The 13,444-nt window shown below is 45.6% G+C and overlaps 1 protein-coding gene across 5 annotated transcripts in view; it reads right to left on the bottom strand.

The window, feature by feature from the left end:
- LOC119098662 (zinc finger RNA-binding protein) overlaps nt 1-13,444 on the bottom strand; it is a 38,678-nt gene that overhangs the window by 21,140 nt on the left and 4,094 nt on the right. For 4 of the 5 annotated variants that reach the window (XM_037221642.1, XM_037221645.1, XM_037221644.1 and 1 more), the window contains exon 2: nt 83-259. The exons of the other annotated variant lie outside the window; for it this stretch is intronic. In XM_037221642.1, the coding sequence (XP_037077537.1) occupies nt 83-222 (140 nt within the window). In that variant the 5' untranslated portion in view covers nt 223-259. The remainder of the gene's footprint in view (nt 1-82; nt 260-13,444) is intronic. 5 annotated transcript variants of the gene reach the window in all.

Raw genomic sequence — 13,444 nt, 5'->3', positions numbered from 1 at the left:
CAGCCTAGCTTTCTAACCACCGTCTGGAATGTCTCGGCATTTATGTGAGAACGTCCGTAAGAAGCTTGTGAAGATCTCATACCTTTGCGCTGCCATCTTCAAATGTTTGGCGCTGTGTAGGTGCTGTGTCCAGGGCGCTGGCCCCGTGCAGCCCAGCCGGCAGAGCTCGCAGTAGTACGGGCCGCGGATGCCGCCCGCTGAAGAGTGGGGAAGTGCGGACATCGCTCGACCAGAAGAGCCGCAATCCCCGGGCGGTAACCTGAGTGATGCGGTAGAGAAAGACTGGCCATAGCGGATCAGTGTCCCAAAATTATTTTTTGGTTGGGTGTGCACATGTAAAAAAACTTCAAGGGGATGTCGAAATCTGACGTAAAGATGGGCATGTTTCATAAAACCAGCAACATCATAGTTCAAACGCATCCCGCACAGTGCAAAGGACGCACCGTGACGTCCATCCATCCATCCATCATCCATCCATCCATCCAAGGCAAATATATATATATATATATATATATATATATATATATATATATATATATCTGGTATTCGATGTGCACCAAAGGCGTCTTTCCCTAGATGTAGTTGTCACTAATCCTGGATCCTTTTCCTTTCCAGACCGAAACCAAAACTCCGGCACGATGTTAAACGTCGAATCAGATTCTTCCGCTGAAAGAGACTGGCGGAATCCTGTTGACTATCTTTGAATACGTGTTATGGTACTCAATTTACATAAATGATGTCCCGAAACCGTTATCCTGTGTTTCTGCTAGGTGATTATATCCCTCTTTATATTCGTCAATGTCCCTGATAACTTGAGTGCAGGCAAAAAATGGACAAGTTGCTGACTCATGCTATCACTCATTAATCAGTCACCAAATGTCGAGGAAGACGGCACGTTTCAATTGAAGAGCACTGAACTAAGCGGCACGTTGCCAATATGACATCCTTTCTTCGAAGACAAAAGCATTACGTAAATTCGACAGATTCTAAATAATCGGCATTCTCTCCAATACCTCTTCTTCAAACGAAGATTCAGATGCATGTTCATGTCATATCCAACTACAGAACTAGATGATAAACACATCACTGCCTGGTTATGTATAAAGGTCCCAGCTATGAATATCTTAAGATTTCATTTCTGCTCTGTAAAGAGTAATTATCAACACCTCTGCGTGGCTGTTAGAGTTACCCGCAATCCACCACGTGGAGGTCGCCACGAAGGATTGCGTCTGCTATCCATAGAAAGAGCCCCTATGTAGCGCAAAGCAACGCCAGCACAGGAGAGGGAAAGATCTATCTATTTCAGTTTGACTATCACATCGGATACACGTCATGCACCTTTTCGCCGAACACAACGGCAATGCTCCTAAGGGCTGCACGAGACACAGACGAACAAGCCGAAAGGTCTCAATGACCCATGTAGTGCCGCATAACGGTTATGTATAAATGCAATGTGATGCCGTTGCTGGCCACAGTTCGTAAGTTAGTCAGTCTACCGTCGCCAACAGCCGACCCACTAGCCAAGAGATCCAAGTAACAGCATCCGAGATCGGACGGACGAGCTTAGCAAACAAACGCACACGAGTGGATGAAAACTAACAATAAACACGCACACACACACACACACACACACACACACACACACACACACACACACACACACACACACGCGCGCGCGCGCGCGCGCGCGCACACGCACACGCACACACACACACACACACACACACACACACACACACACACACACACACACACACACACACACACACACACACACACACACACACACACACACACACACGTCAGGCAGACAACACACATTTTTAATGCAATTCTTAGCATTTTTACTAGGGGCTGGATGACGTTACCACCGCGGGCGTCGCTATTCGCGGCTATCTTAAGGCAACGCATGCCGGACAGATGATCGGTGTTGTTGCTAGCAGACAGCCAGCCACGGGCGCTGCACACTGTTCACGGCTCCAACCAACAAAGGCGACGGCCCTGACACTCTTGGATGACTTTCGGAGAAAAAATGTCCAGGATGTGAAAATTCATATGCTTCAAAACGTACCACGGTCTGCACTGACTTAACTCCAAGAATACGGGGTCTTTTGTTGAGCTTCTGCACTGTGAGCGATTGACGCGCCGACACTGTTCTGACCTGAGACTGTTCGAGACTGTAAAAAAACGGAGTAGCACTGCGTTCTCAATGATCAGCACTTCCTTTTTGGCTCTGTTCTATGATTCTTCTCTCCCTTCATCAAATTTGCCCTGAAACCGCCCCTCACTGACACGTTTCGCCGTTTTTCCTACGCGCTTTGTGTCTGACTGCGACCGGGACATAAGAAGACATATCTCGGCTACCCAACAAGGTCGGGGATGTCTCGGTGGAGTCCGGTCCGAATGTCCTGAAAACTTTGCGGGACATTCTCAGGACGTCAGGACCGGACACCACTCACGCCGTCCGCCGGTGTTCAGGCCTCAGCAAAGCCGTCTGCCTTCGCCTTATACGGTCCTTCAAGAAATTTTACTGCTCTATGACACAGTCGCAGTGAGCACCTCGGCAAACGGCGCTGAAAGGGGTGGCAGGAATTGTTACTGCGCCCGCTTTCAGGCGCAGTGACGATTCACTGTTTTCACTGACGATGTCACTGAATTCACTGACGATTCAGGCGCAGTTCACTGGGTCTCAAAGTCATTGTCATGGTCCCGTCTCAGTCCATATCTCCGGGTCACACCGACGTTGGCCCCCCTGGAGGAACCAGCCGCCACGCCTGGTCCATCCTTCTCCAGGATTCCCGAAAAAGTGCCGGCTGAGATACGCCTAAGTGCCGTTTCATAGGTCTCTACCGCGCGTCTGTCCTGAAAGATGGTATACACAGCTGACTGGTCTGCCTAGTTCAGTGCGACAGCTGGCGTCATCACATCGATTACGATCAGTGATGATGTTACAAGCTCTGAACTTTCCAGAGTTTAGAGTGCTTGTCGCGCACAGTGAAGTGTTGCGCATGTCGTGAAGTACGTTCAACATCGCAGCTCGATTGTGCAGGACTTTCTTAACACCAGTAACTAAGTCCTGGACGAAGCGATTCTCAATGAGACGCTGCAAAGACAGCGCAGTTTCGTCCAGCTGAAATGATGCTCCGCGCAGCTGTCGCTTGCGGAGCGGGGACGCCTGAAATATGCCAATCACCTGCAGAAGGCCAGCCATGTACAGGTCCATGTCATCCAGGTCACTCCGCCCTCTTCCACTACTTTTGCCAATAGGGCCTCAAGTCGGTGGTCGCGGTCGTCAAGACGGACGAGGCCACGGTTGAACTTCTCTTGCCAAATTCGTTGGAAGCCGTTTTCATTTTCAGAATAGACTGCCTCGCAGTCGGAAGAGGACGAAGTGACCTGGACGACAATGTCCGCATCTGTCAAGCTGAAGTCGTCACGCAGACAGCTCGCAACGTGACAAGTCACGCCACGCCCGTCTGCTTCATGTCGGTTCTGTGTTACAACGTTTGTCCGGGTCTGTGAGGCTGTGAAATCTGACACTGGGTCGTCATAAGTCCGAATCACACCAGTTGTCCCATGCACCACCACAGGGAAGCCGTCAGAGTCCAAAGTCCTAAGGTTGCCGGCCTGTCGCTGCTTCCTAGTTCCGGTGAACTTGCCTAGAGTCACATGCACGCATCGTCGTCGTCCAATCGCTGGGTTCAGCGTTTTGATGTGCCGTGATACCTCGTCCTTAAACATGTCATAAATCGCGTCCGCAGCCCGTGCAGTAGCCGTCCCTGTCAGGTGTTTGTTAACTACGTCGAAGCCTAGCTTGTCCAGCAGAAGGTGTCGATGTGCCTGGTCCTCCTAGGAATGTGAGCGCAACACGCCGTGATACACTACGGTCATGTTCTTCTCTGTCATGTCAGTTGCCCTATTCGTCATGGCCTGGGTAGATTCCTGAATGCTCGGTACGTCCTTGGTCACGGCTTCCAGCTCACTTGCCTCCCTGTGTTGGCTATAACGCTCGTGTTTTAAAAGCCGTTGTCGTTTATGTCGGCCTAAAAGAACCCCCTTTGTCGCCCGCAGTTCAGCCCGCTTGCTCGTTTCCCTACTAAACTTGTAGCATACACTGCACCTACCGGAGTCCCCTGTCTCGGTCTTGCCAACAGTTACCCACTCAAACTTGTCCCGTGTCGAGCATGCGTTCATGTTCCAGTCATCCCACATGTCATCGATACCCTGTCGTTCTTCGTTTTCTGGCTGTACTTTACCTGCAGCCATGGACTCCACTGTATCTTTTAGATGTTTTACGGTAATTTCCAACATATTCAGTTTTGCACAAACGCCAGCATTCAGACCAAGGTAAACCATTCGTCGTGTTTAAGGCGGAACATATCGTAAATAATTTCAAAACAGATAGAATCATGCTCCTACCCTCGAATTTTAATAACTACGATAGCGAGCTCCCGAGCGCCGCACGCACCGCACCGCACAGCCTCGACTCCCAATCGCCGTTTCTGCGTTGTTGCGAAAGCACAATATTTCTGCTTATCAAGAACCATAAAACATGTACGGGACCAAGGTAACAATAATAAAGCAACCAAAATCGTTTCCTATCGAGTTTAGGTACATTTATGAAACATACAGGCCAGAATAGTCCAGGACATATCCTAACCTAACCTAACCTAACCTAACCTAACCTAACCTAACCTAACCTAACCTAACCTAACCTAACCTAACCTAACCTAACCTAACCTAACCTAACCTAACCTAACCTAACCTAACCTAACCTAACCTAACCTAACCTAACCTAACCTAACCTAACCTAACATAACCTAACCTAACCTACCCATCCTATCCCCTTCAAGCCAGTGTTCCATTGGCGTCCATGTTTCGTGCCATACCTATGTACCGTATTAAGAAGCCTTGTTTAGCCGCAATGCTCTCATTTTGCCTTTCATTCCCCACCCAAAGGCGTCATATTTGCCCCCCCCCCCACATCGACCAATCTATAAACAGTACGGAAGGCTGCTTGGATACGCAAGAGACATATTTCATTGGATTCTTGTTATCATGACCCCGGAGAATTTGTATGGTTCTTGATGAGCAGTAATATTGTGACCACACGTAGCAATGCCGCCGGGGTCGCGGTTGCTGTGTGTTTGCAGCGCTCGGATGTTCGCCATCGTAGTTATTTAAGTTCCCAGGTAAGAGTTTATATGAACTGTTTTACGGTTATTTACGGTATGCTCTGCCTTTGAAACGACGATTGGTGTACAATGCTCTTTTTTGACATTAGGTACCAATGTATACCATGACTGGATATCTGTTTACCGGCGCCGGCGTCTGTTCCGCTCACTTCCAGTGCTGTTAAATCAAAATTTGGCTACGGAATCGACGTCCTCAATTCCAATCCTCTTGACATCCCGACGCTAAAGTGAACTTCGTGTCCAAGAAACCGCAAGGAACAACTTGACGCTTTGGCAACTAGTAGAAAACAATAAAGTGCTTCTTTTGATTGCTAGTTATTTACAAATTAAGGTAAATTAGGCGAAAAACCTAGGTTGGAGGTTTGGGTTGCACCTCAATGCAACAGTGAAGAGTGGAAATTAGATACATCCTCTAGTTTATAGAAAAGTTGGGACAAAAACATTATTCAAACGGTGTTTATTCCGCACGTTTTTATTTCGATACCATTACAGCATGTTAAGCAGACGTTAATTCAAGTTCAGTTCTCTAAGCTGCAAAGAATAGGTTTAAAACGGACCCCCACTCATCGGAAAAAAATTATGCCGGAAATCAGCAAAATGCGTGGTGTGACAAGAAAGGTAAATGTACACATAAAAATGCAATCATTTTGACTGAAAGTTTCTGGAATTCATGGACAAAACTCTAAGCTGCTGTTTTCTTTGCCTATAAGCTTCATCCGTCCTCGCTGATAGGCGTAAGCGAGTGCCGCGTCTAGGGTGGCAATCAATGTCCCTTGGGTGGCAATCGACATCCCGCTGCCAGCGACGATGAAACTATCGGGTGTTAATCTGGCGCTCGTGTTACGATCCTGATGTGTTTATCTTTGTGGTTTTAGCGTGGTTGGGGTGCCGGTAGTGTAATGGTTAATGCATCTGCGTTAACCAACGCGCGTCTGGGAAACCAGAGGTACAAGGTTCGATTCCCCGCGGAGCCCGCCCTTCCTGCCAGGGTGAGAGGCAGGCGACGCCATACAGCGTCAGCAGCTGAGTGCTTCGTAAAGCCCCAATGACATGACATGTTTTAGCGTGGCTGGAGACCGGTGAGTTATCAATAAAACGGGGCACGTTAGAGGTAGACCAGTGCGTCCCATCAGAGTGGTATTTGATGCTATTCTGTATTTCGGCTGGTTGTAAGTGGCTCCAAATAATTAAAGTTCTAGTCATTACCTTGTGGTGTGATTATGTTCCCATGACCGTGTGGTGTAATGTGAGCATTTAAACGACACTGGGTTTGCTATCGGCATTTAGGTTGCAGCATCCAGCCTCATAGCGCGCTGATTGGATCTGTTCATGCTTTCTGCATTATTGTCATCAAATATAAGTCAGTATAAGTATATGTTTGCATGTGGTATAGTCATAACACATGCTCTATAGGCACGTGGCTCAATTTAACCAACCATGAACTAAAAAAGGATGCGTTTGGGTCTCAGGATTGTGTTATGATGCACAGTCCAGGTCAGGTCAAATATAGACAGGATGAGACATTCGAGATGCACAGTATGATAGTGGCAGCAAGCAACTATAATCTTCTTATTTTCTGTAGATGGCATTTTGCAGGAAGCAGGATATGATGAAGGATGGGCCCTTGTTGTTGGGATGGTTCTTCTGTTTCATCGTCTGAACTAAAAAATCGGATTGTAGCCACTGAATGCATCACATGACACAAACTTTGTCCATATCAAATGTGAGAAATATAACCTTATTGGCATGTGTGCAAAGACCTGTATATATATATATATATATATATATATATATATATATATATCATCTACTTTTATTCATCTTAAAATGAAATGACGGGGATGTGAGCATTTTTGGGATGACCCCGCCCTAGGGGGCCCGACAATGTTGCGTGCTCCCCTTTGACGAAATCCTGGATTCGCACCTGCATCTCATAGCTGTTACTCTGGACCCGACACACACACACACACTGAACCGTCACCGATCACTGGCCAGGGTCGGGCAGAGCCGTCACTCAGGATCATACACACAATGAGCCCTCACCGATCACTGGCCAGGGTCAGGTAGAGCCGTCACTCGGCAGCAGACACACAAAGAGCCGTCACCGATCACTGGCCAGGGTCAGGTAGGGCCGTCACTCGGCAGCAGACACACAAAGAGCCGTTACTGATCTCTGACCAGATTCAGTCAGCAGAGTCTTCCCGGACCGACACGTGGCTCTGCCAGTCACACCACCTCCACACGCCGCTGACTCCGGTCGGACACGTCACCGGCGCGTGACGCCATGGCGCCATGCAAGCGTTGCGCAGAGCTGGCAACCCAAGGCCATGAGGCTTGCGATCGATTGCAATATCCCTGGCTTTTTCCCTAGGTGTCTGTTTCAAATCTGGGGAGTTTCTCACATGATGGAGAGCATGTGTCTGCAACGACAATAATGTCGCTGACCTGCCCGATCAAGCCTTTCCTACGCACGGGCCAAGTTCCACGTTGCGAGTCCCCTGATGCCGCAGGGGTATAAGTTACGTTACGCTGCCACGGGTGAACGCTGCACCTGAGCGCTGTCACGTGGTGCGATCCTGGACAAGGCCGGTTCATGTCCAGGCATGCTACAGCTGGTGGGCCACCAGGGGCGGTTCCAGGATTTCGTGAGGAGGAGGGGGTAGGCAGGCAACGTGGTGGTGCCCCCTAGAATTTAGCCCCCTCCCCGTCTTAAAAAAATCGTGTTCCGGCCACAAGATTTTACGGGAGTGCTCTAGATTTATATGGGGCTTTGAACCAGAATAGCCATCTTGAAGACATTTCCCTACTATTTGACAAACCTGCGCTTCTAAAGATCTAAGCCCCTCTAGTTTCTGAGCTGCACGCATGTGAGATGGAAAAGGGTAGATCGTGGAGAGTATTTCAAAGTTCCCTTGGCATTCATGACGTCATTTTAATGTCGTTTAACTCCTCCCATTCCGTACGCCATGCGATGATCAAGGCCATGAAAAAATGTGATTGTCGAGGCGCTTGTATCTGGCGTTCGTGAGCGCCAATCCCAGACAAAACAGCCATCACTTGGCTCTCATTCAATGTTGTGCAAGGCACTATGACGTAATCAAGTCATGACGCATTGAGCAGCATATTTACTAAAGGGAGAGTCATGTTGCCTAGAGCAGTCTAAAAAAGCATACCAATAGTTATAAGCTAAGTGAGCTTGTGTCATCATATTTGATGCCTGCTTCAATTGAAACAATCTTTTTAACTGAAACCATCTTACCGTGCGCAGCCCTGAAAAAAACGGCGTGCTACGTATACACATACATGGGGCTCATTCATTTCCTCTAGATCATGGTAAATTATGCCATTTTAAGCACATGTTTTCGGAAAACAGGGAAAAATAAGCTGAAGTTGGCTGCAAAATATTCTTAAACAAGAACTCTATTTCTAGCTTATTTACAGCTAGCCGGCCGGTCGATGTGATTAGCTGATGACTGATGACTATGGGAGTTTTTGCTTCGTTTGTTTTAAAGGAGCACACAATATTTTAGCATTTAAAATGCATGAAGAACATGATGCAAAAGCTTAATAGGTGTCACAAAGTCAATAACCAACGGAAATAACACATACGACGTGGGTGGCGCCGTTTGTGTCATTGCGCATAAAAATTTGACGCGTCGAGAAGGCCCTCATGGTCACGAGGCAACAACCGTTTCTGTCATTATTTTATTTTCAATATTGGAGCTCAAAACACAGAATGCCGAAGAACTAGGAGCTCAAGACCTTTCTTTCTGATATCAACGAATTTGCTTAATGGCCTCACACTGTCACGACAAGGTGTTAACAAAGGTGTTTGATGACAAAGCTGCAATAAAAACATCTTCCTATAGTTTCCGTCATTTCGTTGAGGGGGTAGGATTTATTATAAAAACCTGACATGGGACTGTGCAGCACACTTGTATGCAAACAGGCCATTGTATTATTGGCGGTATTCCTAACATCCATAACATAACATCAGACCTTTTTTGTATATGCTGAGCTGGAAATTTATTAAGACGACAGAATATTGCTCTTTTTGGAAACTACTGATCCTGGAGTAGGAGCCAGTTCCTTGGTTCCGACCATTGCAATTGCTCCGAATTGTTTCGGATTTGGCCCAGCGTTAGTGGCAAACTAAATATGCCAAGACATGTTGGGATGGATATTAAAAGGGGAGCGGGGTCGATGCGCGCCCCCCCCCCCCCCCCCCTCCCTTGCCGTTTGCAAGTCACAAAAAACATGGCCTCGCGGAAAAAAGCGGTGGATTGGTCTCAACGAGATCATACGATTAGTAATAAGCTCTATGCTGCTATCAGCAACTGACCCACAAGGCGAGGTCAAAGGTCAATGCTTTACAAAAGCACTCTCAGTTTAATTCAGTTTTACCGGAGAATCGAACTACTTCAGTTTTACAAGCCCATGTTTACAAAACAACATCACGCAACATCATAACACTTAGAGACATGTTCCTAGTGAAACTCTAAGCACAGTGATATGCAGTTGCGTGCGTTTTGAGTATATTTGTATGATGTAGGGCTCCGTTAATATAACAGTGTAAGCCTGCTGCGTGTTATCGGCGGCTTCGTCGGTTGCCAACCGCCGCCCGTGCCAGCCGTGGATTGCCGTGCAGTGGTCTAAAAAATCGTCGCTTCTCAGAATACTGCAACGCCAGACACGTTTTTGGTATCAAGACATGCGCAATGAATCCCTAGAGGCGGCGCAAAATTTAGGTGCGATTGCACAACATGCCGGAGAGATATCCTCAAAAAACCTTAGGTGGGTCTTATCGACAACCCCCTCTCCAGGTAGGGAGGTCAAGGTCAACCCCAAGTAGGGAGGTCAAATGCTTATTGCTTACAGATTAAATAAACTGCCTACCGCCCAGGGCTGGATAACAGGAAAATACTGCACCCAAATGTGCACCCACAAATGTGGTGAGTGCACATTGTCTTTTGCATGGGATTAGAAACTCTGTCATAAACACTGGTTATGTTTTCACATAATGAGTTTACTAGCTTATCTAAGGAAATGCTGACTCCTGCAGTACATTTTAGTTTAAGTGGATATTTCCTTGACAATTCAAATTCCACAAAGCATTAATTTCCCAGCCCTACCACCTCTGGCAATGTTGCTGATACTATCATACATACCTATCCCTTCCATCTCTGTACCATAAGGTGTTGATCAGATCTAGTTAGTTCAGTAAGGCCAGAAATGCACCTTCAGGGACAGTGGTCAGGACATTTTCATCTCATGCATGTTTCAGAGAAAACAGTACCAGATCAAACCGGGACTTAGTACAATTTTGTGGTAGAGGATTAGCTCAGTGTCCTAGAATTGCCGAAATTGGGTGTAAAGCAACACCCTATGAGGAGGAATTTTTCACTCCTTTTCCCCATATTTTATGTGAATTTTTCACTCCTGCCTGATATTGTCTAATCACACATGCCGCACCCCTATTTCCCTTTCTGAGGTTTTCAGATGTCATCCAAAACCGAGCTCACTTTACTATCTATGCACAGAGCAAGGGCGCTAGGTACCTCCAAGCCCAAGAACCCCAACGACCCCAGCCGCTTGCACGCATTAAGTTTGGTTTGTTTACAAAATGCATCATAATCCGCAGCTGTGCGCAGAATGCAAGGTTTTCAAGCAACCCCTATTTTGTTTTGTCTCACCACCACACCACGAAAGCAGAGCCTGGTGCAACACCAGCTAGGCCTGGTAGATAATTTTACTCCACGTATTTCTTTTTTCCCGAGAAAACCTGACCACTAAATTTCATCACTCCCGAAATGCATGAGTGAAAAGTTCAAGAAATGTCTTATAAATTATACTTACAAGATGAATATCACCGTTTGAGCACTTCTATTAACAGATTTTAAGTCAAATGAGCTGATTACCAAATTTTGCGAGAAGAGTACCAGTCTTTATATTTATTTAGTTGCTTTTGTTTTTCTTGGTATCATACCAGTGTCATACCACTTGGTTCTTTCTTCCTTTCGATTGTCTTTAGAGGTGCCATCTGCTGCTTAAAATGTTGACCAATTTCTCTGCAAGATGCTTCAACTGCAAACTTGTACGTATTTTAAACATAAATTGGATTAATTCGCCAGCCGCCAAACATGTTTGATATGCACCCAAGCGTGAACAATTCACAGGGAATGAAGGAGACAATGTGAAGCACGGAACTTAGTTTTACCGCCATCTTTGCCCTCTTAAACCTTTGGTTAACCGTTTTCTTGGTTCATGGCGGAGCTCAATAATGATAAATCCAAGCCTTTCGAGTGTCTGACTCACCAGGCTACCTGGCAAGGCATTATCATATCTATCAGCATATAACATATCAGCCATACAGAGTCTTGGGACAGACCTAACGCAGCTAGTACGGAAGTGTTTGATGGCAAAGTTCTGCCCTCTGGAGATGTTTATCATGTACACCTACTTGTTTCGCATTTTAGTCTCGAAGGTAGGTGGGCATGATTAATATTTATATTTGGGGAGTGAGTCGAATGACTCTGTCTGCCAGCAGACCATGCAAAAGGTACTGAATTTTGTTTTGGGGAGCAGGAAGAAGCCAGTAAGTCTCCTGTGAACCAAGTAATTGCTTACTTTACCTGCTTTCAGCACATTATTGGCAACCAGAGTTATCCATTTTTTGTTTTAATGCATCGAGTTTTGCCATAAGACAAATTATGATGCCACAAGGCATGCAACGGGCTTATTTTGTTCCATATTCTTGGTTATTTGCCCCAAATTTCTTAAAGTGGTCCCTTATGGCTGCTTTCACCACATGTTTCCTATAGTTGTCATGGTTTGCTGACCGGCAAATGACTGTACTGTATATATGCACTATATTTTTAACACAGGGATACTCTAAGCTGCATAACAATTATGATATGAGTTAAACATTGGTATGTAACAAGTAGTCGGACCACCCCATTTAAAATGTGAAGCCAACATTCAAAACTTTGTCATTAAATATGAATAAACAAGCCCAAATGAATGCATTTGCTGCAGCTGAAAAGGCAAGCAACAATGCTGGCATGGTAATCTAAAAGTTATTTTGGTAATATTTTGGTAAAAAATAAATTTGGTTTAAGTTTGGTAATTGGTAAAATAATTGGTAAAAAAGTTAATTTCGTAAAACATGGTAATCTAAGTGTTATTTTTGGAGAAGAGAAGTTGTTTTGTGGAGCATACCCATTATTGCCCTGGACATAGGTTAACCATGACAACCAAAATAAGTTGTTTAAAGTGATTTAAAGTGTTTTGATTTGTGTGTTATCAACTTTGTCTGATGTCAACAAGCATACACAAATGAACTGAATAAAAATGCTAGCTGGAATCAGCCAAAAACTAGCTTTAAATATCATGTTTTTATCACAAGTGTTGCTGTCAACAGATAGGTGAGTTAAGATGATGTTCATCATATGGGCTACTCTAAGTTAGGTTAAGTTGGTCAAGTGCATGGCAAGTGACAATAGGAATTGTGCAAGAATCAATAACTCACAACTGCTGCTGTGATACAAACAGGTTATACAGGATGAGATGATGTAAAGCCTCTTTAGGTTAGGCATGAGCTACTTTCATGGAAATAAGCATTGGTATTTTGTACGAAACAGTGACAAAATGTTTGTTTTCCCTGACCCCATCTTAACAGAAGCCAGAGGTATGTCTATTGTGTTTGACTTGGTGATGGGCTGATGTGTGCGAGTCTAAGGTTGTTTTTAGTGTTTTATGCTTGTTGAATTTTCTGTTATTTTGTTATTGAATTCCTTTGCTTTGCTTTGTTTTAGAAGTGCTGTGGAAGGGAATTGAAAAGTGCAGCATCAAATTATTGGTGTTAATAATTTGTTATGCTCACAGTACTGTCATGAAATTACCATGCTTTAACACGCGCTCGGTTGGCCGGCTAGATACCCTTGGCTCGGTTGGGGGGAGGCAATTTGACCCCCTCTGAGATCTCGGGAACTAAGAAAGCTAGAGACACCAAATTTACAGTGTCTTGACCCATACGTGAACTCACTTAGGTTAAGGTTTCAGCTTCCTAGGTTATGACCTCCAGGTCGAATAAGGTCAAACAAGGTCAAATTCCAGGTTGGTCTCCAAAGCGCCCCCAGAACCTAGGCAACTGTCTCTAAGGAAAAGTTCACAAGCCCATTTGAGGTCCTTGACCTTGTTTGACCCTTTGAAGGTCATGGTGACCAAAATTATACAAGACTGATTTGCGT

This window comes from Pollicipes pollicipes, unplaced genomic scaffold (genome assembly GCF_011947565.3).
Source record: "Pollicipes pollicipes isolate AB1234 unplaced genomic scaffold, Ppol_2.1 Scaffold_4740;HRSCAF=5597_pilon_pilon_pilon, whole genome shotgun sequence".
Classification (NCBI taxonomy): Eukaryota; Metazoa; Arthropoda; class Thecostraca; order Pollicipedomorpha; family Pollicipedidae; genus Pollicipes; species Pollicipes pollicipes.
Note: the sequence above shows the minus strand (reverse complement) of the source record. Positions and strands in the feature narration are given on the sequence as shown.